The sequence below is a fragment of the Pseudochaenichthys georgianus genome, chromosome 20 (assembly GCF_902827115.2).
Source record: "Pseudochaenichthys georgianus chromosome 20, fPseGeo1.2, whole genome shotgun sequence".
NCBI classification, from domain to species: Eukaryota; Metazoa; Chordata; class Actinopteri; order Perciformes; family Channichthyidae; genus Pseudochaenichthys; species Pseudochaenichthys georgianus.
The window spans coordinates 6,746,402-6,769,559 of NC_047522.1; the positions used below are offsets into that span (position 1 = coordinate 6,746,402).

The 23,158-nt window shown below is 41.8% G+C and overlaps 1 protein-coding gene across 5 annotated transcripts; it reads left to right on the forward strand.

Moving 5' to 3' along the window:
* The first annotated feature begins 390 nt into the window (after positions 1-390).
* Positions 391-21,488, forward strand: pfkpa (phosphofructokinase, platelet a). 5 transcript variants are annotated; one of them, XM_071206879.1, is made up of 23 exons: positions 391-646; positions 3,769-3,842; positions 4,584-4,661; positions 4,757-4,946; positions 8,707-8,872; positions 8,981-9,025; positions 9,145-9,253; positions 9,835-9,930; positions 10,608-10,700; positions 11,201-11,326; positions 12,050-12,114; positions 12,305-12,374; positions 13,221-13,367; positions 14,325-14,395; positions 14,624-14,711; positions 15,452-15,604; positions 16,850-17,002; positions 17,969-18,133; positions 18,279-18,340; positions 18,585-18,696; positions 19,801-19,900; positions 20,678-20,783; positions 21,080-21,488. In XM_071206879.1, the coding sequence occupies exons 1-23, from the start codon at positions 553-555 to the stop codon at positions 21,234-21,236; spliced, it is 2,520 nt and encodes an 839-aa protein (XP_071062980.1). In that variant the 5' UTR covers positions 391-552; the 3' UTR covers positions 21,237-21,488. The 5 variants fall into 5 exon arrangements, with proteins under 5 accessions (XP_071062980.1, XP_033964430.1, XP_033964429.1 ...); XM_034108539.2 differs by lacking the exon at positions 16,850-17,002; XM_034108538.2 differs by lacking the exons at positions 9,835-9,930; positions 16,850-17,002 and adding an exon at positions 9,426-9,521 and having other exon boundaries at positions 392-646.
* Positions 21,489-23,158: the final 1,670 nt, after the last annotated feature.

Consider the following 23,158-nt stretch of genomic DNA (forward strand, 5'->3'; position numbering starts at 1 on the left):
ATGTTTGTATTTTGTTGCTACTTATTTGCCACATTAGAAGAGTGTCATTCAAATAATTTAACACTGCTAGGCTACATTGTATTAAGTTACATCGGTTAAACATTTAACATATTGCAGTGTGTTGTGACATGCTTCCAGCAAACATGTGTTGGACTTCCTAAAAAGGAATTTAGAGAAATAATCTTATTATAGGTTGGTTTGTCCTATGGGTTTGCGTTTGCCCCATACATCCGTGAGAATCCGTGCTCCACACTGGCATCCTCCTACTTACTGCTCCGCCCACTATAATCCACGCTACTTCCCATTGGTTTCAAATAATAGGAAGGCATCTTAAATCAAAATCTGGTTGGTTTACGGCAATGTCAATCACTCTTCCCCACGGTCGGTCTATGCAAATCAGGAACAGGGAGAAGGAGAGCATAGCGGGCATATATAGGTAGAGAGGGAGCGGACGAGTGTTGCCCTTCATCATTTGAGCACAATTTTATACTTGCGGGCCCATTCTTTTATTTTATCGATTAGGATTGGGATATACACTGAACCGCTGTAAAAATGGCGCAGCCAGACACCAAGAAAATATTCTTTGAAAACCTGTCGGGAACAGGAAAAGCCATCGCAGTGTTGACGAGCGGAGGGGATGCTCAAGGTAAACTGCCGAGTGACCGTTCTGTAGAAATGTATCATTGTGGACAGGCATGTAGAGGGCGAAATACTTTGTATGTATCTTGCGATGCTGTACCGCCAGTAAAGCCGCTAGGCTCCTCTTATTACAATGTAAAACCATTGTACAGCTGCCATATGTACCCCAGTGTAATGGTAATTCAGCCTGGCAGCCCGCCAGTTAGCATGCTAACATGACATATCCTGCTAACTTGCTAACAGCATCTTCCTCTGCCATTGTATTGGTGACAGCTTTTTAGCCAAGCACGGTGAAAGCAGTTTAAAAATATGTCAAGGTCGAACTGTGCCGACTTCTTCTATTCACAGACCATGAATTACTGCTAGCCTATATAACTTATGGGATAGTGTAACCATGTAATTAACTTAGTGTAATTAACTTAATTGAAGCAGCAATAGCGATGGAAGTGCAGGCCACTGCATTGCAGGTTGTGCTGGTCGACGTGCAGCTAGCAGGAGCTGACAGGGAGTTGACAGTGCAAAATACCATGCATGTAGATTTGAGATGAGACTTGATGTTGGGGTTAGTAAGCAGTCTCTATTAGGTTCATGCAGTGTCCTGTGTACGTGATGAGCTGCATAAATCTCTGCTACTGTGCGTCTCCCTCAGCCGTGCTTGCGTCACAGAGGAAACCCTGGTCACGTGCCCTACGGCTCTTCTCGGTATTTGACTGAAACAATAGTTTTAAACACCTACCACAGCTATGTCATTAATGAGCTAGCATTACACAGTAGTTTATTATACTTATATTGGCTACTGCAACTTCATGTAAAATACCATTAGCTACATCTTTTCAGTTTCATGAGTTTGACATGAATTCTGAAGGCAGAAACTAAACAATGTTAAATGAAAGCTACCAGTAACTAGGAGGAGGCATGTTATGTGGCAAAGTGACATTTTAATTTAAAAACCATTTAAGGGACTATAACCACTAGAGATCATACAAGTGTAACACATGTAAACATTGTTATATTTTATATCTCCATACAATTAGTAGTTGTAGTTTTCCAATACGTTTTCATCATAATGTAAGGAAATAAACATAAACAAATGCATTTTAGCACTGACTTTTAAAGATATATCTACCACTTTCTAATAATAGTCGTTGTTCTATTATATTGGCCCACTAAGTCATGACAGTATTCAAGCATGCAATACATTACAAACTGAAGCAGGTAAATAGACTGTAGCCACTTGCACTCACTATCCTGCATTAGACGGAAAATGCCAGCCATTTATGGGTATTCTAGCTCTCCTAGACTCAGGAGAAATGGATCAATCCTTGGTGCCTGGCTTTAGAATTACAATGCACTATTAGATCACACATGAACGCATTTACACGGCAAAAGCCCTTCATGGAGTTGACCTCAGAACAGACTAATGAGGCGGGTGCATGCATGACAGGAACTGAATGTCAGTGTCAGAGGGCATTGTGTAGCCTTGGCTTGATCTTGGTCTGCATGAGAGAGTCAGTTATGCAGATTGATAGGGCCAAACTTTCTAACTTTAAAGGTCCCATGTCATGGCCATTTCGACTGATCATTGTTGAGGTCTACTAGAATAGATTTACATTGTTTAATGTTCCAAAATCACATTGGTTTATCATACAGCATCTCTGTATAGTATGTGTATTCACTCTCTGTCCTAAACGGCTTGTTGGAGCTCCTCCTCTTGAGGATAGAGGAGCGGACAGTGTGAGCTGGGTTACTGGTGTCGTTTCCTGGTTAATGCGTGGGGTCTGCGAGACAGCAAGACATCACGGAACTCAGCCTGAGCACACGCATATGCTCACAGGCAGGCTGTTCGCCACACAGTTCGCCACACACTCACAGCCTGAGAAAAGATAAGGCTGAGTGAGTGTTTCTCCACAATCCCAACTCGTCTATTACCAACGTTCAGGGAGCTCTATGCAAGTCAATGGGACTCCCTGATAGTTGAAAAGCAACACTAAAGGTCCCCCCACTGCGTTTGATAGTGACGCCAAGGGATCCTGGTGTGTGAGGAGCTCCACGCATTGGTCCATTTGGACGTCGTTACGTCACTTAGACCAGGAAGAAAAAAATGGAAGAAGAGAAATGTCCAACGAGGCGTTCTGGGGCAGCATAGACAGGTCTTTTCTGTGTTAGAGTTGTACTCGCTACAGGGTGTACTTTGAGGGTTTTTGACTCTGCAGACCGTTTACATGCATAAAAACCTTCATAACACACAAGGGGATGGGTAATAACTGGAAAAGCATGACATGGGACCTTTAAGCTTTAAACATACCTCCTAAGCTCAACAAGAACCATGGAAGATAAATATTTTTTGATCATCTTAAACTTGCCTTACACTATTTTCCCTCTTTTGAGCTCCTCTGTCATCTCTGACTGATTGAACCAGGCTCATTTTGAAAATAGTTATTTTATAAAACTGAAATTCCAAGTTGGTCAATGTACTGTTTCGACAATCTGGAGAAGTCAACTCCTTTCTTGTAATTACGGGGTGCTTTGTTTGTTCTATTTGAAATGTAGGAAATACTCCAATTTCTTAATTTACTTCCCACTGGCCGTAACCTTTGTGTTGCTAAGTAACAGCTCTGCCTGGCTGCCATTGGATGTCTAGCGTTGCCCGGTTTGTGCTCAGAAAAAGAACTCAGTCCTTTCTTCCGTTTACACCTCTCTGCCAAAATCCTGTCTATCTGCTGACTCGTCCATTACTCCCACTCAGTGTTTAAGCCAACCCGTCATTGACATTCAAGTCACAGAGAACTGCCTTATTGGTAACTGAGTCCACTGACTGACCACAAAATAACTTGGGAACTGAGGAGGAGCTGGGAAACTGTCTGACCAAAAATGGCAGTGTGTTATGAAGAGAAAATAATTGGACCTAAGCCACATTTATGACACATTAACACTTAGTTAGGGGGTTTAAAGTGTATCCGCTGTAGTTCTTTGTGACTGATTTGAAATATGTCCATGCAGCAACTGTTGAACAGCCATGCAGATCAGGATTATATAATGATTTGCTTCAGTTGAAATGTGTTTTCTCTCTTAAAGCTCACTCTGAATGAAAAGTTGTTTATTCTTAAGATAACTTTTTTATTTTTCCAGGGATGAATGCTGCGGTACGTGCCGTGGTTCGAATGGGGTTATATGTTGGAGCAAAAGTTTATTTCATTCATGAGGTGAGCCCAAACTTTGTGATGATAATTGTTAAAGCCTTTTTGTAACTGCTTATAGTTTATAAATGCTTTTAAAGCCAGTCAAAGTTGGAAATCATGACGTGCGGCCACATCACAAATGACATTATAGCATACCTTTTGTGCGTACCAAATTAGGTCAAATGTGTAATAGGTCAACACTTTTTCAACAACAAATGTATAAGACATCTTTTTTAGCAACTATCAAAGATATGAAAAGCATTTCTGTGTTTCATACTAACGCACTTTAGCTGCACTCTGAAAACTGAAGTGAAAGTACATCTTTGAAGGGATGTTTATTTTGACAAAGCAGATGTTAGGGGGCTTTGTCGAGGGCCCGCGTTCTGCTTACTCATCCCTGATGTGCGATCCCTGCACATCTGTGTGTGTCGTGGACCTCCTCACTCACTGTACCGTTACATAACTGACCTGAGGCTTTAGTCAGCACTCAGTCCTGTCAGGTACCACAGTAATCTGTGTTCTGCCACACATTACTGCAACACAAACACACAAAAGGCACCAATAAAAAATAATGATAGTTACATTTATAGTGCATACTTCCACTATAACCCTTTTCACTTAATCCCTGAGAGCATATTATTATTCCTACAAGACAATAACATCATTTAGAGTCTATCTTTCCAGTTGTCTTATTGTTTGGAATTAGAATGTGTTTGGGGATTTCTTGAATTTATTTTCTAACAAGCTTTGTCTTTTTTAAATCAGGGGTATCAGGGTATGGTGGACGGTGGAGAGAACATAGAGGAAGCCTCATGGGAAAGTGTCTCCAGCATGCTACAAGTGGTGAGTGATTATCACGGGATGCATTTCACACCCCTAATGAAATTACTGTAGGGGATCTGGAAACAGTTCCCTGAAGACGTTTTGTTCGTCATCAGGGTGGGACCGTTATCGGCAGCGCCCGCTGTAAAGAGTTCCGCAGCCATGAGGGTCGCCTGAAGGCAGCACACAACCTGGTGCTGCAGGGCATCACCAACCTGTGTGTGATCGGAGGAGACGGCAGTCTGACCGGGGCCAACCTCTTCAGGGAGGAGTGGAGCGGGCTGCTGACGGAGCTGGTGGACCAAGGTACTGAGGAGCTGTCATCTTTACCTCTCCCTCATACTGCTTTTTCTTGAGGGTGTGCTGGAAACCCTGTGTGATGTTAGAAAGCACAGTGGTCACTTACATGTTTCCATACTGACTCACTGCAACACCTGCTAGTATTCGTGTGCATTTTTGTTTGCAAGTTTGATGTTTTGCACAACCCTCTTTTCAAAGAATGCTGCAAGAATAAGTCTTTAGACCTGGAAATGAGTTGGCATGTTTGCACTTTCTCTTCCTTTATCTCAAGCCAAAGTTTTTTTTTTGTGCAAAGGGGTTTTGTTGGATGCCTTTAATAAAGTATGTGATTAATACAAGTATGTCAGTTTAAATGAATGCTCTAAAGAGACATTTTTAAGTCTTGTATAGAAGGCGATTACTAAAAGGTTTCTTAATGAGACTGTTAGATGCCTCACTGCACCACTCTATCAAACTTACATCTTTAAAGAGCTTACGAAATGAAGGACAATACTGTTCTTATTACAATAATATATATACTATTATTAATGGGAAATCATGTCATTCATGACAATATGCCCGCTGTATTTATAAATCTTGGTTTATTACAACTTTCCATGCTCACTTCCGATGTTACACGACCGCTCCGAACAAAACAGCTTTCGCCGGTTAGTGACGTCACGCACGTCACGAGTAGAACACTTGTTGAATAATACACTACCTCTATGGCTGATGTCGGACTCTGGAGACAGAATCGAGTGACAGTGAGTCGTCAAGACTCATTTGGCGGAGATCCGATGCGGCAACAGAACACAGACTGGTATACATTTGACTTTAATTCATAGATTCTCAATAAATAGTAAATCAAAAATAATACATCGTAATGTAGTAGGCAAACTTGGCTCAGGCAACAGAACAGAGACTGGTATATACATTTGACTAAAATTCATAGATTCTCAAAAAATAGTAACTAAATAATAATGACTGAAAAAAACCAGCTTAGATAAATGTAGCTGGTCAGGCTGTTGTAAATTGACCAGCCAGTAGATATTAGGCTGGAATGGTTGGCTGGGGTTTTGGACACTTTAGCTGGCCAGGGTGGCTGGCTTATCCATCTATCACCAGCTTATGTTTAATAATAGTATTACATATACCATGCTGGGAGCTTACCAGGATTCCAGGTGACCAGCATACATTAAATACTGGTATGATTATTTAAACAAGAGAACATAAATATATTACAAAGATTCATTGTGTCATGTATTCTGGTATCTACCAAAATAAAGACATTGTATAGTGTTCATAATAGTATTTTAATTGAATAAATAGCTAGTTAATATAATAAAATACACAGTAACAATACAATAATTATACAAATAACAACCAACCGGCAAATCAACCTACACATCAACATAAATATATTATCTAAAACCGGTGCATTTGATTTAAAAATAAAAGTAATACATAGAATTCAATATTTAAATGGTAACAAAAACCGTAACACTATGTATGATAAGAACAAGGCAACCTAACCTGCTCCGGGGCAGGTTAGCCGCTCAGCATAAGTTACCATGGAGATCTAGCCTGCTAAAAAGAGAACCAGCTTCGTAAGACCGGAAAGCCGGAGTTTTCCCTGAAGTTAGCCGGCTAAGCGAAAATCCTGCTTCGTAGTACAGGCCCCAGGACTGACTGAAGACATGTGGAACAGAGGACAGGCATGGTTCGATGTACAGGAAACTGGAACTTTGAACAGGTGTTTTCATCTTTTCTGCCTGAAGATTCACAAGTTCTTGATCAAGTGTTTGATGTGGGCTGGCATGATCCTTTCTGCAGCGATAAATAAAGAAAACATTTTTAATGATGGTAACAACAATAATATTAGTATAATTATGTATATAGCACTTACACAATTGCAAAGTGATTCTCACAACAAAAATAAAGAACAAAACAATAAAAAAACAAATTATTATAGGAATGTTAAGAGACAAATAAATGTTTTTTCAGTCTTTACAATGCACTGTTGGAAATGACCTTCCAAAGGCTAAATTCAAACTCACTACCATAAATAACTGGGTACCAAAGTCCTTTACCTGATAGAACACTCTCCACACAGAGCAGCAACCATCCGGCTCGGACTTTTGCTGCATATCATCTCCTCCCTCTATCTCTCTCTCTGGTGTTAGGTTCCAGTAGATCTCTACTATCCAATAAAACAGAAATTCCCCAAAAAATCATATTAAAAAAAAGTAAAAAAAAACGACTTGCTGTTGGCATTGAAATGGATTAGAATCTCACCTTTTTCCTGGATGTCAGGAAGGCCATGGAGTCGTTCCCTTAAAGTCTGCAACCAGTCATAGGAGTTCAAATGCAAAGCCTGAACATGAGAAGAGCGAGAGACTTACATTTTACAATTATATTTTTAATTCATACCAGAGCAGTGTGTACAGGCCCTGTACGACATGCAAAGAACAGATCAAATCCCCTGACAGACTCACACACTTTGGTGATGTCCTCATCTGATAATGTTTACTTTTTTAGCAGCAAAGTAACATTACTCAAAGTATATGTCAGACCCAACTCATTTACAGTATGTTTAGCATCTCCTCAATAATGGTCTGTATAGTTGAGTAGAAAAAAACTGTCCCTACAATTTCAGGTAGATTAACACACAAGTTTACAATGAAGCACAAAACCCCTCTTTGTATTAAGCGAGCTGCCACATAAAGTGCAGCTTAACATGCTAACCTTTGGTGAGCTACAGTAAAGCTAACTTCATGCTCAACACAAAACCTTTAACGTGCATTACATTGACGATTTTAAACACAACTTAACTCTCTCTACTTGTAAGATAACGTTTAGTTAACTTACCCTTAAATAACTACATCACGTTTTTCAGTGGAAACACAAACGGCAGAAAACGTTAGCTGCTAACTGTTGTTAGCAAAGACAGCTAGCTCTTAAGGGAAGTAACATAGCCTCATGGCAAACGTAAGGTTGAGTTAACGTAACGTTGTAAGAAAGCAAAACGAACCTTCGAGAAAGCGTTTACTCTCTCTCCTTAGCGGGCATTGTTGATTGTTCGAAACACGGATCTCTCGATGTGCTGCCATCGTCGGTTTCATCGACCCCGGGTTACCTGGTCTAGCAAAAGTCCGCCTCATACGACGCACTTGTTTTGTCCATATACGCAACATTTGATAATTTTTTGGCCACAAAAACATCCCATAACCAGATGTTGAGACGGCCCCACATCCCCATACAACATATCGCTTGCCAATTATTCTTGGCGTCTTATTGCTGTGCATCCTTTATTATAATATTTGGCCCTTCAATGCATTCAAACGGGACTGAGCTCAGCTGTGTTCTACTCATGACGTCACCGCCGGGAAATGGCCGAAGTTGATGTTTCCGGCGCAACGAACGATTGTCACTAACTGACAACTTTTGTATGCTGTTATAATCGTGATTTATTAAAAAATAGATCAATAATAAAAAATCATATGGCACATTTCACAATACAAATGCAACCTCTATCATATACTAAGCCCACTAACAGGTGCTAAAAGCATTTCGTAAGCTCTTTAAAATCTCGATTAAATACATTATACAGCAAAAACAATTGCTCAGAAGACTAGGGTATACTCTGAAGAAGTTTGTATTGTAAACCGGTGTTGTTTGTTACTGTAAATAACTGATCTCAGCAGTTCCCATTCCTGCTCATGTTAATATTTTGACAACAAGCTATGAGCTTGATTACTGGAAAAATTAACCCTAACGATCCTTTCAGGCTTAATTGAAGCTGATGCTGTTCAGAAGTATTCGGCCCTTCACATCGTGGGCATGGTCGGCTCCATCGATAACGACTTCTGTGGAACTGACATGACAATCGGCACGGACTCAGCTCTACACAGAATCATCGAAGTGGTGGACGCAATCATGACAACTGCACAGAGGTGAAGAGGAGTCGGAGCATTCATATTTAACCATTTATTTACACCTATAATATTTAGTGAGGCCGACAGCAATAGTATATCCTAAACTATTTTTTTCTTTTCTTTCAGTCACCAGAGAACATTTGTGTTAGAGGTCATGGGCAGACACTGCGGGTAAGAATGCGTTGGATAAACTCAACATCAGATCCGAAAACATTCCTCTTAAAGCCAAACAGCGTCCACTATTACCTCTGTTTATACACTCAGTGTTCTGTCTGGGTGTTTTATCATAGCTACCTGGCCTTGGTCAGCGCTCTGGCTTGCGGAGCAGACTGGGTGCTGATACCTGAGATGCCCCCGGAGGACGGCTGGGAGGACAAGATGTGTCAAAAACTGTCTGCGGTAACACTATCTTATTTGTTCCCCGCAGTAAACCCAATGAATCGTACTGTACAAGTGTCAACGCTATATAATGTCGACAATTACATTTTCTCTCAGAGGATGGAAAGTGTTTAGTCTCAGTTATAGTGTATTTTTTTCTGCTTTGAAACCATGCCATTGTTCTATGATTCAGACCCGTTCCAGGGGCACAAGGCTGAACATAATCATAGTTGCAGAGGGAGCCATTGACAGGCATGGAACGCCTATTACCTCTGGTATAGTCAAGGATGTGAGTACCTGAGTGCAAAGGAAGGGGAAGCCAGAAGCACGGAGACCCGGCTGATTGAACTCAGGCTTCTGGTAGTTGGCATCAGGATGCTAATAAGCTCCTGATAAGATAATGCCACAACAATGCAGTGATGCCCAGCATTAAGGCCGGCTGCTGATTACAAAGTGCAAACACAAGCTGTCAGCATGAAAGAATATAATTCTCAGCTCCCCGTCTGCATCGTCTGGCCCCGTGCTTCTGAAAGCCCACGTCGCAGCCACACTCTCAGTTTTTCTGTCATGTTGTTTCTCCACCCCCCCCTGCCTCCTTATAGAACCGAGCAGGGATGAAAAGGCTGAATATCATAATTGTAGCCGAAGGGGCAATTGATCAAAACAACAGGCCCATTACCACTGAAAATATCAAGAATGTAAGTACGGACGTGTCAAAGTGTGGCCAGCCTCGACTGCCTCCTGTCTGACCTCTACTACTGTACCGCTGCCCTGGTGTGGCTTTGACTCTGTTGCTGTGTTTCTGGGGTGCTACACACTTTGTAGTTTGGTAAGATGGCTGTCACGATACTACCACTGCTGTAAAACCCTGAGCAGGTACCCTCACTAAACTCACACCCAGATATTTATAAAGTGTCTACCTGCTACACATACTTTTGAATTTAACATGGGTATATTTGACTGCTTACAGAGGTTATCATCACCCTGCACTAACTGTTTTTTATTTAAAAAAAGGCAAGCATTTCGTTTTCTCAGCCACTACCTGAATATTATGATTTGAATTAGCCATACTCGCTTGGGATCTTAACTAAGAGCTCCCCGCTAACATGACTGAAAAATTAGAATGGCTTGCTCGAGCTTTGCCGTTTCCCCTTCTCTGAAGCTTTTTTCTACTGTGTTGGTGTTTCAGTGTTTGACGTGCGTGTTCATGTTTGTTTGCATATTCCAAAGTGAAGTTCAATCAGACATCATTTCACAGTATTACTCATTTGCATGCCATACATTTGTATATGTAGGATGTGTCATTTAAATGTAACAAAGCTATAAAGTATATTGCCACGATATTTTTTCTTAGACTTAACATTTCCCCTCCTAGCTTGTTGTCAAATGCCTGGGTTTCGACACACGAGTGACAATCCTGGGGCATGTGCAGAGAGGAGGAACCCCGTCTGCTTTTGACCGCATCCTGGTAGGTACACCACTCTGATAATCATAATTGTTGCTTCAACCCTTATAACAAAATTGATAACACACTGATTTTCAAACCATAATATTGTCATGTTCATTTCTTTGGCTACAATCTACATGCTTGGCCTTTTAAGTTAAACACTTTTAACCTAATGTACACTTTGAGAGTGCGCTCTATTCAAGTTATTTTGGTAGTAAAAGTCCAGTTGTCCCGAGCATTTCCTGTTTAATCCTCTGTGTGTCTGAGGAGAAATGGCCCCAGGTTTTAGGTTAAGCACATTAACAGATTTATGGCTCAGCATATGAAGCAGTGCATCACAAACAGCGAGCGACACATCTCTTCATGTTAACCACAAACCAACGAAAAAATTGGCAGAAAATAAAGATTTAGTGGAGGATCGTCTCAAATTTCACTTAATTTTGAGAAGGACAACTTGGCATGTGTACAGGAGAAACAAAGGAGGCCGATGCATTTGTGTGTGTGTGTTTTTGCTCACACAGGCCAGTCGTATGGGTGTTGAGGCTGTTCTCGCCCTTCTGGAGACCACAGCTAACACACCAGCCTGCGTGGTGTCTCTGCGCGGGAACCAATCGGTGCGCCTGCCTCTGATGGAGTGTGTGCAGATGGTAGGCCCTGGACTCGACTGAACACAGACTAAACATTCAACACAAAACACATATTTACAATAAATCCGGAAGCTGAGAAGAGGGGGAAATTGCAAAGCACATAAATACAAACAGTGTGAAATGACTGAAAGGGGGTGGGTTAGAGGAGCCCTCAGTAATGATGACAAACAGCACAGCCCATTGGGCCTGAAGTGGCTCTAACATCCACAAGAGAGTCGTATTGTTTGAGAGGCATTCGTTTCTGGTTAATGATTATCTGAAGCATTTGGCAGGGTCACCATAACAGTCTGCTGGATGGTGATGTAATGGCAACCCATCTCCATAGAAACGCACAAAGAGGCTTTATTGTGGTACTCACATGCATGCCACTTTCGGGTTATGACAGAACTGAAGGGAAAATCTTGCCACCGTTTTTTTTTATTATTTGCACATTTTGTGAAGTGGTTTTAGAGTGCAATTCCATTACAGGTCAAACCAAGGTTACATATTAACTCTGTTATTGGCTGGAACAGATAACATGTTTACTCTTAGGTTGTCTCCTTGAAAAAGAAGGGTGGCTAGTCCTTACTCTGGTATAATAACCTAAAAGATAACAATGCAAATGCCTACAGATATTTAATCTTGGCTGATATTAATGAAACAAAATGCCTTTGCTTTTTAAGATACAGAAAGTACAGTGTGTGAAATAATACAAAATTAAAAACACTTGTCTCCTTTCCCTAGACTCAAGAAGTGCAGAGGGCCATGGACGGGAAGCGGTTTGAGGAGGCGGTGAAGCTTCGGGGCAGGTATGACTGACAGCTCGCTTGGACCAATCGTCACTCAAGATAGAGACATCAGTTTGATGTTGCTCAACGTAGACAGACGGGTGTACAGAGATAGTGGTGCTATTTAGAACACCACAAGTCTTGCTTATACACAGCCGAAGATGTCCCTCACTATTGTTAACATGATTGTATCTGTCATGTTTTACTGCAGGAGTTTTGAAAACAACCTGAGGACGTACAAACTGCTTGCTCACCGTAAACCAGAGTCCGAACTACCAGTCGTAAGTCAACACTTGACATTTCTCTGTTTGCTCACCCCTCACACACACAACAAGCAGAAGTATTTTCCGTCACACACACAGTAGTATTCAGCACCATGCATGAAGATGTGTTTTTTAGAAAGATGACTTTTCCTCCAAGAAGCCACTGAGATGTTTAATTATTTTTAACACTATCTTAAGGTTCTGCCTACATATCATGACTCAGCTACTGCAGTGGTGATGCGCCGTGCTGATGCTATTTCCAGAAAAGTCTTAAACTAAACAAATCGTATGTACTGAGTAGAGTACTCCTGTAAATAATGAGTCTTTCTCTAGAAACAGATGCATCAAAGCCCGCTGGTTATGCCGGCATCCATCAGATAAAGTGTCCTGCTGTTAAGCGTAAAATAAGGTGCCTTGTAATGATGGCCACCAGTAAATAACAAACTGTTTCCAACCGCCTGCTGTGTAGCCCATAGCTGTAGTGATACGCCTCACAGGAGGCGCAGGTGGCTCAGTGTCGGCCTGTCGTGCGGGGGCCGTCAGACGACACCTGGCTCCCCACTGAGGGATGACTTGTTCAACCCTGCCAGGAGCTGCGGCCGCCTGCTGCTGCAGCTCCAAATGAGGCGGCTCAGGCTGAAGATCAGTGAAGTGTAGCGGCAGCGCGGCGGGCTCCATGCTGCGGAGCTCGCCTCAGGTCTTGGCTCCCTCTGCCTCTGTGATAATGACCACTGTAAGCTCAGCATGTGGCTGAGAGCAGAGCAGAAAAGCAGTTATCGATTCGCTCTATCAGCTGTCCTCCAACGACAACACACTCTTTGTTTTGTGTTAAGTCACAATTGGTGTTTGTTTTTCTGCCCACAGAGCAACTTTAATGTGGCCGTGTTGAATGTTGGGGCCCCTGCAGCGGGCATGAATGCTGCCGTGCGTTCAGCCGTCAGGGTGGGCATCTCTGAGGGCCACAAGATGTTTGCTGTCAGCGATGGGTTTGAGGGATTCTACAAAGGGCAGGTGGGTACTAAGTCACTCGTTTACTGGTACATGATTTCCTGTATAATTTAGACCACTTTGCTTTTCTTTCAAAACCTTGTAGGGAAGTAATCGCACTTAAATTATCTACCGTAATAGTAAGATATTGTGTACTACTTCATATTTACATCATGCTGGAGCAGACATTACAGTCACATTTAGGTCCCTGACTGAAGAACAATCTTGGATACCCAGGAGATAATCTGTCCAGATTAATGTAAACCAATTTCCCACACCGACTTTCCCTCCTCTGCCAAAGTTGACGCAGTACCACAATAAACTGATAGAGGGCAACGTAATATCCAAACCGTTAAACCACTTCAGAGAAAACAGTGAATGGGATTCTCATCTGATTTGTCTGAAGGGAAAATGTTACATTCTGGATTAAAGGTTAATGCAGACAGCAGATAGAGTCTTTGAGTGAATCCTGTTCTGTGTTGCTGTAAATCGAGACATCTGTAAGTGGTAGAACCGGTTCTCACACTCCTCCCTTATCCTCCTCTGACCGTTTCCCTATTGAAAATCCTTAAATACCCTCAGTCCAAAGTTGGCTAATTCAATGAACAGCACTCAACAAACGATCTGATCATTAATCTTCATCCAAATGTCCCCAATCTCACCGGTCAGTTAAACATCCAGCGTGGGCTCTGGCAGCTGAAATCAGGCTGTGCCAAGTGACCCTCAGCAGATTAGACCAGCGGGGGGAGTAATGGATTTCTATACTTCAGTGCTCTGGGACTCTCTGCTCTGATACACACCTTCTTTTTTGAACCGGTCCAGTTCCCCTGCTAAGGGAATGTGTCCAGAAAATGAACCCTCTTTCTACCAATGTCTCTCCACTTTAGCCATTACAGGATGTTGCAGTGTGTCAATGTTAGGGATACATTTGAATGCTATAGGAATTTAAAACATGATGTGATGCTGTCGTCTCCCCCTCAGATAAGGGAGATTAAATGGGCTGATGTCGGAGGATGGACAGGGCAGGGTGGATCTCTGTTGGGAACCAAAAGGTAAAGTCTTGATATTTTATCTCCGATTGAAGATGTGCTATTACTGCTGCACATTTCACCCCTTAAGGCTTATACGCTTATTGGGAGAGTTTTCCTTTTCCTTTAGTGCGTTTATATAGTTATTTTTTTGCACAATAGGGCCCCTTTAAAAGGCCACATCCACAGCTATATACTTTGCAACAGTTAAAATGTTTTCACATGCACTAAAAACTCGTGTCCTTTTTTCAGAACACTTCCTGCAAAGCATGTTGAAAAAATTGCTGAGCAGATGCGAATGAACAACATAAATGCACTCTTAATTGTCGGTGGATTTGAGGTATGTTTAAAGCTTTGCCCTTGCTAGGTCATTTCGCTAATGAGGCTACATTATTAACTTTTACTTTTCATAGGGTTTTTAACTCTAGAAAATGAATTCCAGAAGAGCTAAGGCTATATTACATATCCAGCATTATCATTAGAACACTCACTCATACAATTAGAAATGACAAACTGTTCAGGCACTAATTATACTGTGACATTTCCATATGTAAACTATAAGAAAGTGAACACTGTGATGCTGATTCTGTCCATCATTCTTATCCCATTTAATGTCAGCACACCACCATATGGCTCCTTACGTAGTCATCTTCATAATCATGCTTCAAAGTCATTTCTCTGTCAAAACGCAGAACAGCATAAAGTTGCTTCACAGTTGATTTCCAGTACTGAAATGAATAGTGAAGCAGTAACTGAAACATATTGTGATGATGATGATTTTAATTGGAAACAGAGAGCACCTGCTTTTCTTCCAGCCATTTCACGCCCTCCTGTTTAGACGTTCACCAGCTTTATTTTTCTGTGATAACTGCAAGTAAATGATGTGTATGTTTGACTGTGTGAGAGTATGCGGAGTGGTATCTGTCTGTTTCGCTGCTGTCCGTTGTGATAGACTTGGCTCCTCCCCTTGGCACCCTCCACTTTTGTCTGTCCCTTCCTTGTGGCAAGTAGCACCTTTTCAACCAAACCCACCTGCCAAACTCCTCGCAGACACTAAAGCCCCTTGGCTCTGCCCTGCAGGCCTTCCTGTCACTGCTGGAATTGATAACGGCACGCGGGAAATATGACGAGTTCTGCGTGCCCATGGTCATGGTCCCAGCCACTGTCTCCAACAATGTGCCGGGCTCAGACCTCAGCATCGGCGCTGACACGGCTCTGAACGCCATCACTACTGTAAGTGATGGTGCTGGCAAGCACAAGTAGTTGACCTCAGCAACACACAGACGGACAACAAACACACACGCAAGCAAGCAGACAAGAACTCACGTAGCGAGCCAGCCAATCAAGAGGGGAGATGACGCACACTCTAATTTGACCAGTCTCTCAACCATTTGGAGAAAATGACATCTGTTTTCCACATCTGGAATAACACGGCACTTAAACATCACAAATTCAGACGGACAAATTGAGTCACGTCTGTACTAGTGCTGCGCAATCAAGTCAAATTGGATCGAAATCACAATAAGGAGCAGTGCAATATTAAGTAACGGCAAAATATGTGAATATATCAATCTGAAAGAGGTGTTTTTGTATATAAAAATATGAATGAAAACCTTGTTTGTTGCAAATCCTCCTTTAAAAAAAAAGCACAGCATGATCATTTCTAATATATGTTTTAAATGATAATGTCAAAATCATATCCTGGTTGCAATATCAGTCAAATTAGTCTTACTTTGTCCAAATGGTGCAGCCCTAGGTTGTTCTGTGAGGCTGGTAAAGAGTAGCGTGCCTCCCTTCCCTACGGTCTCAGGTGAGTACGCGAGCGACAGCCTGCAGGCATGCTGGGAGGTGCACGAGTGCCGTGGCCGCCATGCTTGCTCTGCCTGCTCGACTTCCTGTCTGTGTCCTCCCACATCAGTAGTGGTCTAGTTAGCTGGAGAGCACAAACTAACACCCTGTAGTATAGTTAACATGCGCAGTATCTGCATTAGTGATCATATTCGGCAAGCTTGATGTTCTTTATGCGTGGAATATGTAAGAAATCTGACTAAGGAACCAGCGCAAATACAAACGGAGAGCATTTCTGAGCAGGGCTCTTCGTCTTCTTCATCCTCATCTTATGTGTGCAGACGGTGCTCGTCTTGCTTGCATATTACCTTCCACATCAGATATGTACGTCATATGGATGTCCTTTTTAAGTTCACAAATACACAGACCCCCGCCCCATCTTTTCTCAACCTTTCTGACTTTCTTCTATCTCATCATGTTCCCCCACCTTATGTGGCTCCACTCCGCCACGCCTTCCTCCTCCTTCTCTTTCTACTCCATCTCTCCATTCACACTTCTGTCCTCCCGTCCTTCCTGCCAAAGGGAAGCCATAGCCGCTATCACACGGAAAGAGCCGGAATGGCCGGACACCCTCCAGCAGACTGAGATTCACCTCTCTGACTAACGTGTTTTCACACACTGCCGCTTCAGGCCTTTGAGAGTCTGCTGCAGCTGTATGAGGCGCGCACTACCTATGAGGAGTTTTGCATCCCGATGTGTATGCTGCCTGCCACCATAAGTAACAATGTGCCGGGCACAGATCTAAGTATCGGGGCAGACACGGCCCTCAATGCCATCGTGGAGGTAAGGCAGTGGAACCGCTCAAACTTTAACCGCTTTGTTAAAGATGCTAATGCATGAGGATGACATTGACACATGATATCCAGAGTCATTGTCAACAAATTGTCTTGGTGCAAAAGCAGATGCGCAGTAAAGGGTTGCATTAGTATTTGCTGCAGCTCTTTAGATGCATCTATCCATTACTGTGATAATAACCTAATATTAATCCCAACTCTAATGTTAGCCTAACTGTAGTTCTACATTAACCTCAGTTATAACTTTTTAAACCAAACACTTGCATATCCGTGAAATTGGGGCACTCTACGCATTTACACATTTGAAATGAAAGCCTGTTTTACAAAGTGCAGGCGTTAGAATGTAGAGACATTGGCATCTAAAAAGGCATGATGCTATAAATTGACATTGTGGGACGTGTTAGATTACCACTACTAGATTACTAGTCTGCAATTTTGAACATCTCGTCCTCTGCTGCCTTGATTCTTAACCTTTTTTCTTTAATTAAATCATGACATGTACCCATTATTTTGAAGTGGAATGCTAAATGATTGCCCCTTTTAATATAGTTATAGCATCAATAACTCTGAAGATGTTGCCGACATCACAGACACCAGATATCAAACTGATTAATGGACGTTTTTTTTACTGCAAGTAAAGTAACATTTATTTTACCACTGTATGTGCTCTCTCATCCTAATGCAGGATTCCAGTCTTACTGGTGAAAGCAGCATTATAGCCTGACTTTGCCTGAGCTGTTTAAATAAATCAGGCTGCAGATTAAGAAATGAGCATGCCAGCCTTGTAACTAGTGTCTTGCTATTGTTTTCATATGTGGAATGTATTTTTTAACCTCTTATCATTAAATGTATAACCTTGCTGATTAGATATGAGAACATATGCCTTCTCATAAAGCCTAGCCTGTAAAACAATCCTCTAACATATACTGACATTCTGAGCTTTTGCATGTGTCAGACTTGTGACCGCATCAAGCAGTCGGCCAGCGGCACCAAGAGACGCGTGTTCATCATCGAGACCATGGGGGGCTACTGCGGCTACCTGGCCAGCGTGGGGGGTCTGGCTGCAGGAGCTGATGCTGCGTATATTTATGAGGAGCCATTTGACATCAAAGACTTGCAGGTACCTTAATTCCTTAACTCTCCATAAAGTCCCTCACGCATCACCTCTCCTCATCCACAAGAGGGCACTCACTCTTATTTCTGTGATGGCTTCAACTCTACCATGCCATCTGCTGGTCAATCGCATTTCCTTTGTCCCCCCACAGGCCAATGTGGAGCATTTGACAGAGAAAATGAAGACCAGCATTCAAAGAGGACTGGTCCTCAGGTAATGTAATGACTGTAAAAGGAAAAATAAGATATAACATAGCTGGTGTTCTGCTGCTGGATCACCTTTAATCCTGTATTTATAGCCCTCAGTATTTGATTTTAAGCTGTTTGTGGAGTAAACAGATTCAGTGTTGATGTCAGCTCTTGGACATTTTGCACTGCTGCTCTAATGTCACAATAACATGGACTTAGAGGCTGATGTTTAACTGCTTTTATTTCACTCCATGTGTGTTTGTGTGTAGGAATGAGAACTGCAATGAGAACTACACCACAGACTTTATCTACCAGCTGTACTCTGAAGAAGGCAAAGGAGTGTTTGACTCCAGGAAGAATGTGCTGGGACACATGCAGCAGGTAGACACACTGGTTATAATACTTCATACTGAATACACATGAGCATTCCCTTCTCGAGCAGTGCAAAGAGTTACTTTTCAAAGGGGCTAAGAAAGATTTAATAACATTTTTGTCGTTGTTTGTATCATAAATATGCATATCGCTATTATTTTTTGTTATATTTTGGCTTTGTGTGTCTGGAGATTAGCACAGACAACTGGATCAAACAGAACTTTGATGATCCCCAAGTGGAAAATGGTGTTTGCCTGTAGCAAGTAATGTGATGTATAAAAAAACTAAAGATTAAAATCTAGCACAACAACCTAACAAATACATAATCTACGTTTGGTGGGCGTCTTGGTGCCTCTGTGTATAAATCTGGCCTCAGTCTTAGAATGCCAATTTCCCACCCAAACTAAAAGCCTAGACAGACTTGGAAGGACTGTTTATTTAACAATACACGTTCAAACACCTCCAACCAAATATAACTGTGGCAATGTTCTTGTTGAGGTTCTAAGTCAAAGTCCAACTCAAAATACATTCTTCTTAAAACAGCTGTATAATACACTTGAAAGCAAAAAACAAGTCCAATGTCACTGCACAAAAAATATATAATCCAAGGGAAACACACATTTGCAAAAGAAGGAAATGATCCAAAAAACAAATGACTCACCGGCCGCTGAAAAGGGAAACAAATGTATACTAAAGCTGGGCTTTTGCTGCTCCATCCCCCTGAGGTCACACCATCACTTGGAGCAAACAGTGTGAACAACCCAAATGTACCAAATTCCCTCCAGAAGCTTCCAGGCTTCCTCTTTTCCTCTTTTCTTAAACACACAAATCCTTCTGCCTTTGCTCCCCAGGGCCCCGCCCCCTTTCCTCACCTGAATTTGTCTGCACACCTGATTAGTACCTACAGGGAGTTGACAGGTTAAAGCAGTATGATATACAAAACATAATTAAAAAAGGTTACAGACATGTCCATGCTGATTTTCAATGCGAGCAATACGGACATAATGCACCAAAAGACCTACAGTCTGAAACTGAAAAATCTAGCAAACAATTGTGATCTTGATGTGGGCTGGAAAAAAATCTGACAAAATTATTTAATTAATTTTTTTAAAGGGAGGAGCACCGTCTCCATTCGACCGTAACTTTGGAACCAAGATCTCTGCCAAGGCGATGCAGTGGGTCACCAAAAAGTTGACGGAGACATTTAGACAGGGTAAGGGTTTACATTCCATGTTTGCATTAGTGAGAGAACCTGTGGTAGATGACCCTTCCTCCCTACAGACGAGAGGTGTGACCGTTGTGAAGGAGACCTTTAGCAAGACCTGTCATGGAGTCACTGTCTGTATTTTTGTTATCTCAAAGGATTGACTGTATTGTTACCATAAGCATAATGTACTTACAAACGGAAACACTAACTACTAACCGTGAGTAATGTGTGTTCTGATAAGCACTCTGCATGTGTATAAAGGCTACAATTAAAGTCAAAACTCCTCTTTGTTTTTTATGTCTATTTCCCATTCACATGGATGGCATAAGATGAAGGTAAATCATTTTTTACTGGCTCCATGACCATCTCCATCTATATATAGCTCCATGTCCCTGTCTGTCTTTCCCATTATTCTGCCACAGTATAGATCCACATAAGCACTTGTGGGGTAAAGCTAGGACTCGTTAGCATTGCTACCAGTCTGTGTCTATGATGTCACACATGTAGCACTAGCCACCATGCTACACTGTTTCCAGTCATTTGAAACTGGATAACTGGAAACGTATAGCTATAAGGGTATTGGGCCCATTTGTCCTGCTTTCCCCCACATTTTCTTCTCTTTCTTTGATGCTTTATGTTGCCTCAGTTGCTTTTGTGTTTAGATGAGTCCTCCTTTACTAGCAATTAGGTAGAAGAAAGTCACCACCACCGTTCCGTGCTTGTGTACGTTTGCAACCAGCATCCTGTGTTCACACCTCTGACGGCTATGGATTTTCCCTGCAGGCCGAGTGTTTGCTAACACCGAGGACTCCTGCTGTCTGCTGGGGATGCGGCGCAGGGCTCTGGTCTTCCAGCCCGTCGTACAACTCAAAGACGAGACAGACTTTGTGTACGTATCGCAGAGCTTGAACTTAGAGACACTTAAGACATTTTCTCTGGCAATTTCACATTAATGTTGGCTAAACCAACATTATTTGGTGCCAAAACTAAGATGACTTAGATGATATTGTTATATTTGATCCATCAGTGATGGAAACATACCAGTTTTAACATGCAGATTCACTCCAATATCACATTTAATTCAAATTTTCATAGGCTTTATTGTCATATGCTCACATTTCTTTCCGATTTATTTTGTGTTTTCCCCAAAAATGAAAATGATTGTTGCTACATTTGTTTCCACAGTCACAGGATCCCTAAGGAGCAGTGGTGGTTGAAGCTGCGTCCCCTGATGAAGATCCTGGCAAAATACAAGACGAGCTACGACGTGTCGGACTCCGGCCAGCTGGAGCACGTCATACGCAACCGGCCCAAAGAGTCGGACGGCTCTGTAGCCATGTGAAGATACGGTGGCCCCCAAAGTCCAGTCAGTCTGAGGCGTGTGTCGTAAAAAAGCTCCAGTAATAACCCAAACCTCCGTTGCTATTCGGCCAGTGTTCATTTCCTGTCTCTGTCATTTCCCCCCAATGTCAGTCGTCTCTGTTTCGTCTTGAAATGAACTGTAATCTAGCCTCAGCAGTGCTCCTAATACTAAACACACACACACACACACACACACACACACACACACACACACACACACACACACACACACACACACACACACACACACACACACACACACACACACACACACACACACACACACACACACACACACACACACACACACACACACACACACACACACACACACACACACACACACACACACACACACACACACACACACACACACACACACACGCAGCAGTCCCGCCATACATCTCTGTGTCCTCGTTGCCCTGGATGTTTAGTCACCGCTGTTAAAAATTGCACTTTCTCCGAGAATAGACCCTGTATCTGAAGTAAGACGGGGTGTGTATCTGCCTATAGAACCAGTGTGAGGTTCAGCATATTTATGTGAGACTGATGCAATACAGTTCTAACGCTGCGAGTCAAAGGAACTGCGTGCTGTGCTTTACACTGAAACTAATATTTATCTTAATTTATCTTAAAATTGTTTATTATTTTACTCGTAAACATGGACATATTATTAACTGTAGGCACTGCTGTACTAAGTAGCTGTCTGTCCTATTGCACCAACAAGTTCAATGTGTAAGAGACAAATGTTTCCCACGGAATAAAATCAGACTTGAGAAGTGTACCCTCTGATAAGAGTCACTGGATTTATTTTTTGAACACCTGAACACACGGTTTTCTAGTTTTAGGGTTGGGTCAGATTATGTAGTCAAAATACATGGCACATTTTGTAATGATGTAATCCATTGGACTACAAAAGAAAACCAAAATGAATACCTTTGGATTATTTAACATCTTTGTTTAAATAACCTTATGTTCATTCTTTAATTCATTTCACGTTCCACACACATTATTTATGAAATATCTGAAAATAATAAATTGTTCTGTCCCCTTAGCTTTGGTTGTTATTATTATTATAAGTTTCAATTTTTTTTAAATGACTGCAGTTTTGATTACATCTTTAAAATACAATCCTAGACAGCTATACTCTTGTTGGACATTTTTCTAAATGTAATCTGGGCTGATTATATTACTTGTTTTAAGTAATCTGATTACGCTAACCCTATCACATGATTTATGTCACATGTGATCATTTACCATTAGTGCTGTGCATCATTTGATACACATTTCCAAATATTCAACCAGTGATATTTGGGTAACTATTGGATCTTATCTAAAATGAGAAATCACAATTTCCCCAATACTTTGGCCAACAACATCGTAAACAATCTAACCAGCAGGCTAATGGCCATTGAAGGACCACTGGGTCTGGGGCCTCACTGGATCTGGGGGGCCAGTGGTCCTGGGCCCCTGTTTAAAATGACTGTTTACAGATCCTTATGGAAAGACAATCAGACACCACAAACACACACCGACGGCATTGCTTGTGTTTTTCTTGTTTCTCTTTCAGTCTGGGTTTCTTACTGGTGGAGCAGCAGGGTGCCTTTTGCATGTCTGTGTCCAGGGGCCAATTGTAATCCATCCATATTAAGACAGGATAAAAACACTTTAAGCAGCAAATTAAAACACATCCATTAATATAATTTCAATTAGTATCAAGATATTTATTTATTTATAATTTGCAAAACAAGGCACCCCTGAAGGGACTGAATAACAAGAGAACATATGCCAATAGGATTACCTCTATAGACATCAGGGATTAAATGCTGGAAGGAAATACAGTGAAGCATTTTGTGATTAATGCAATGTTTCAATTACTTGGCACCACCTTAACCTTGAGAA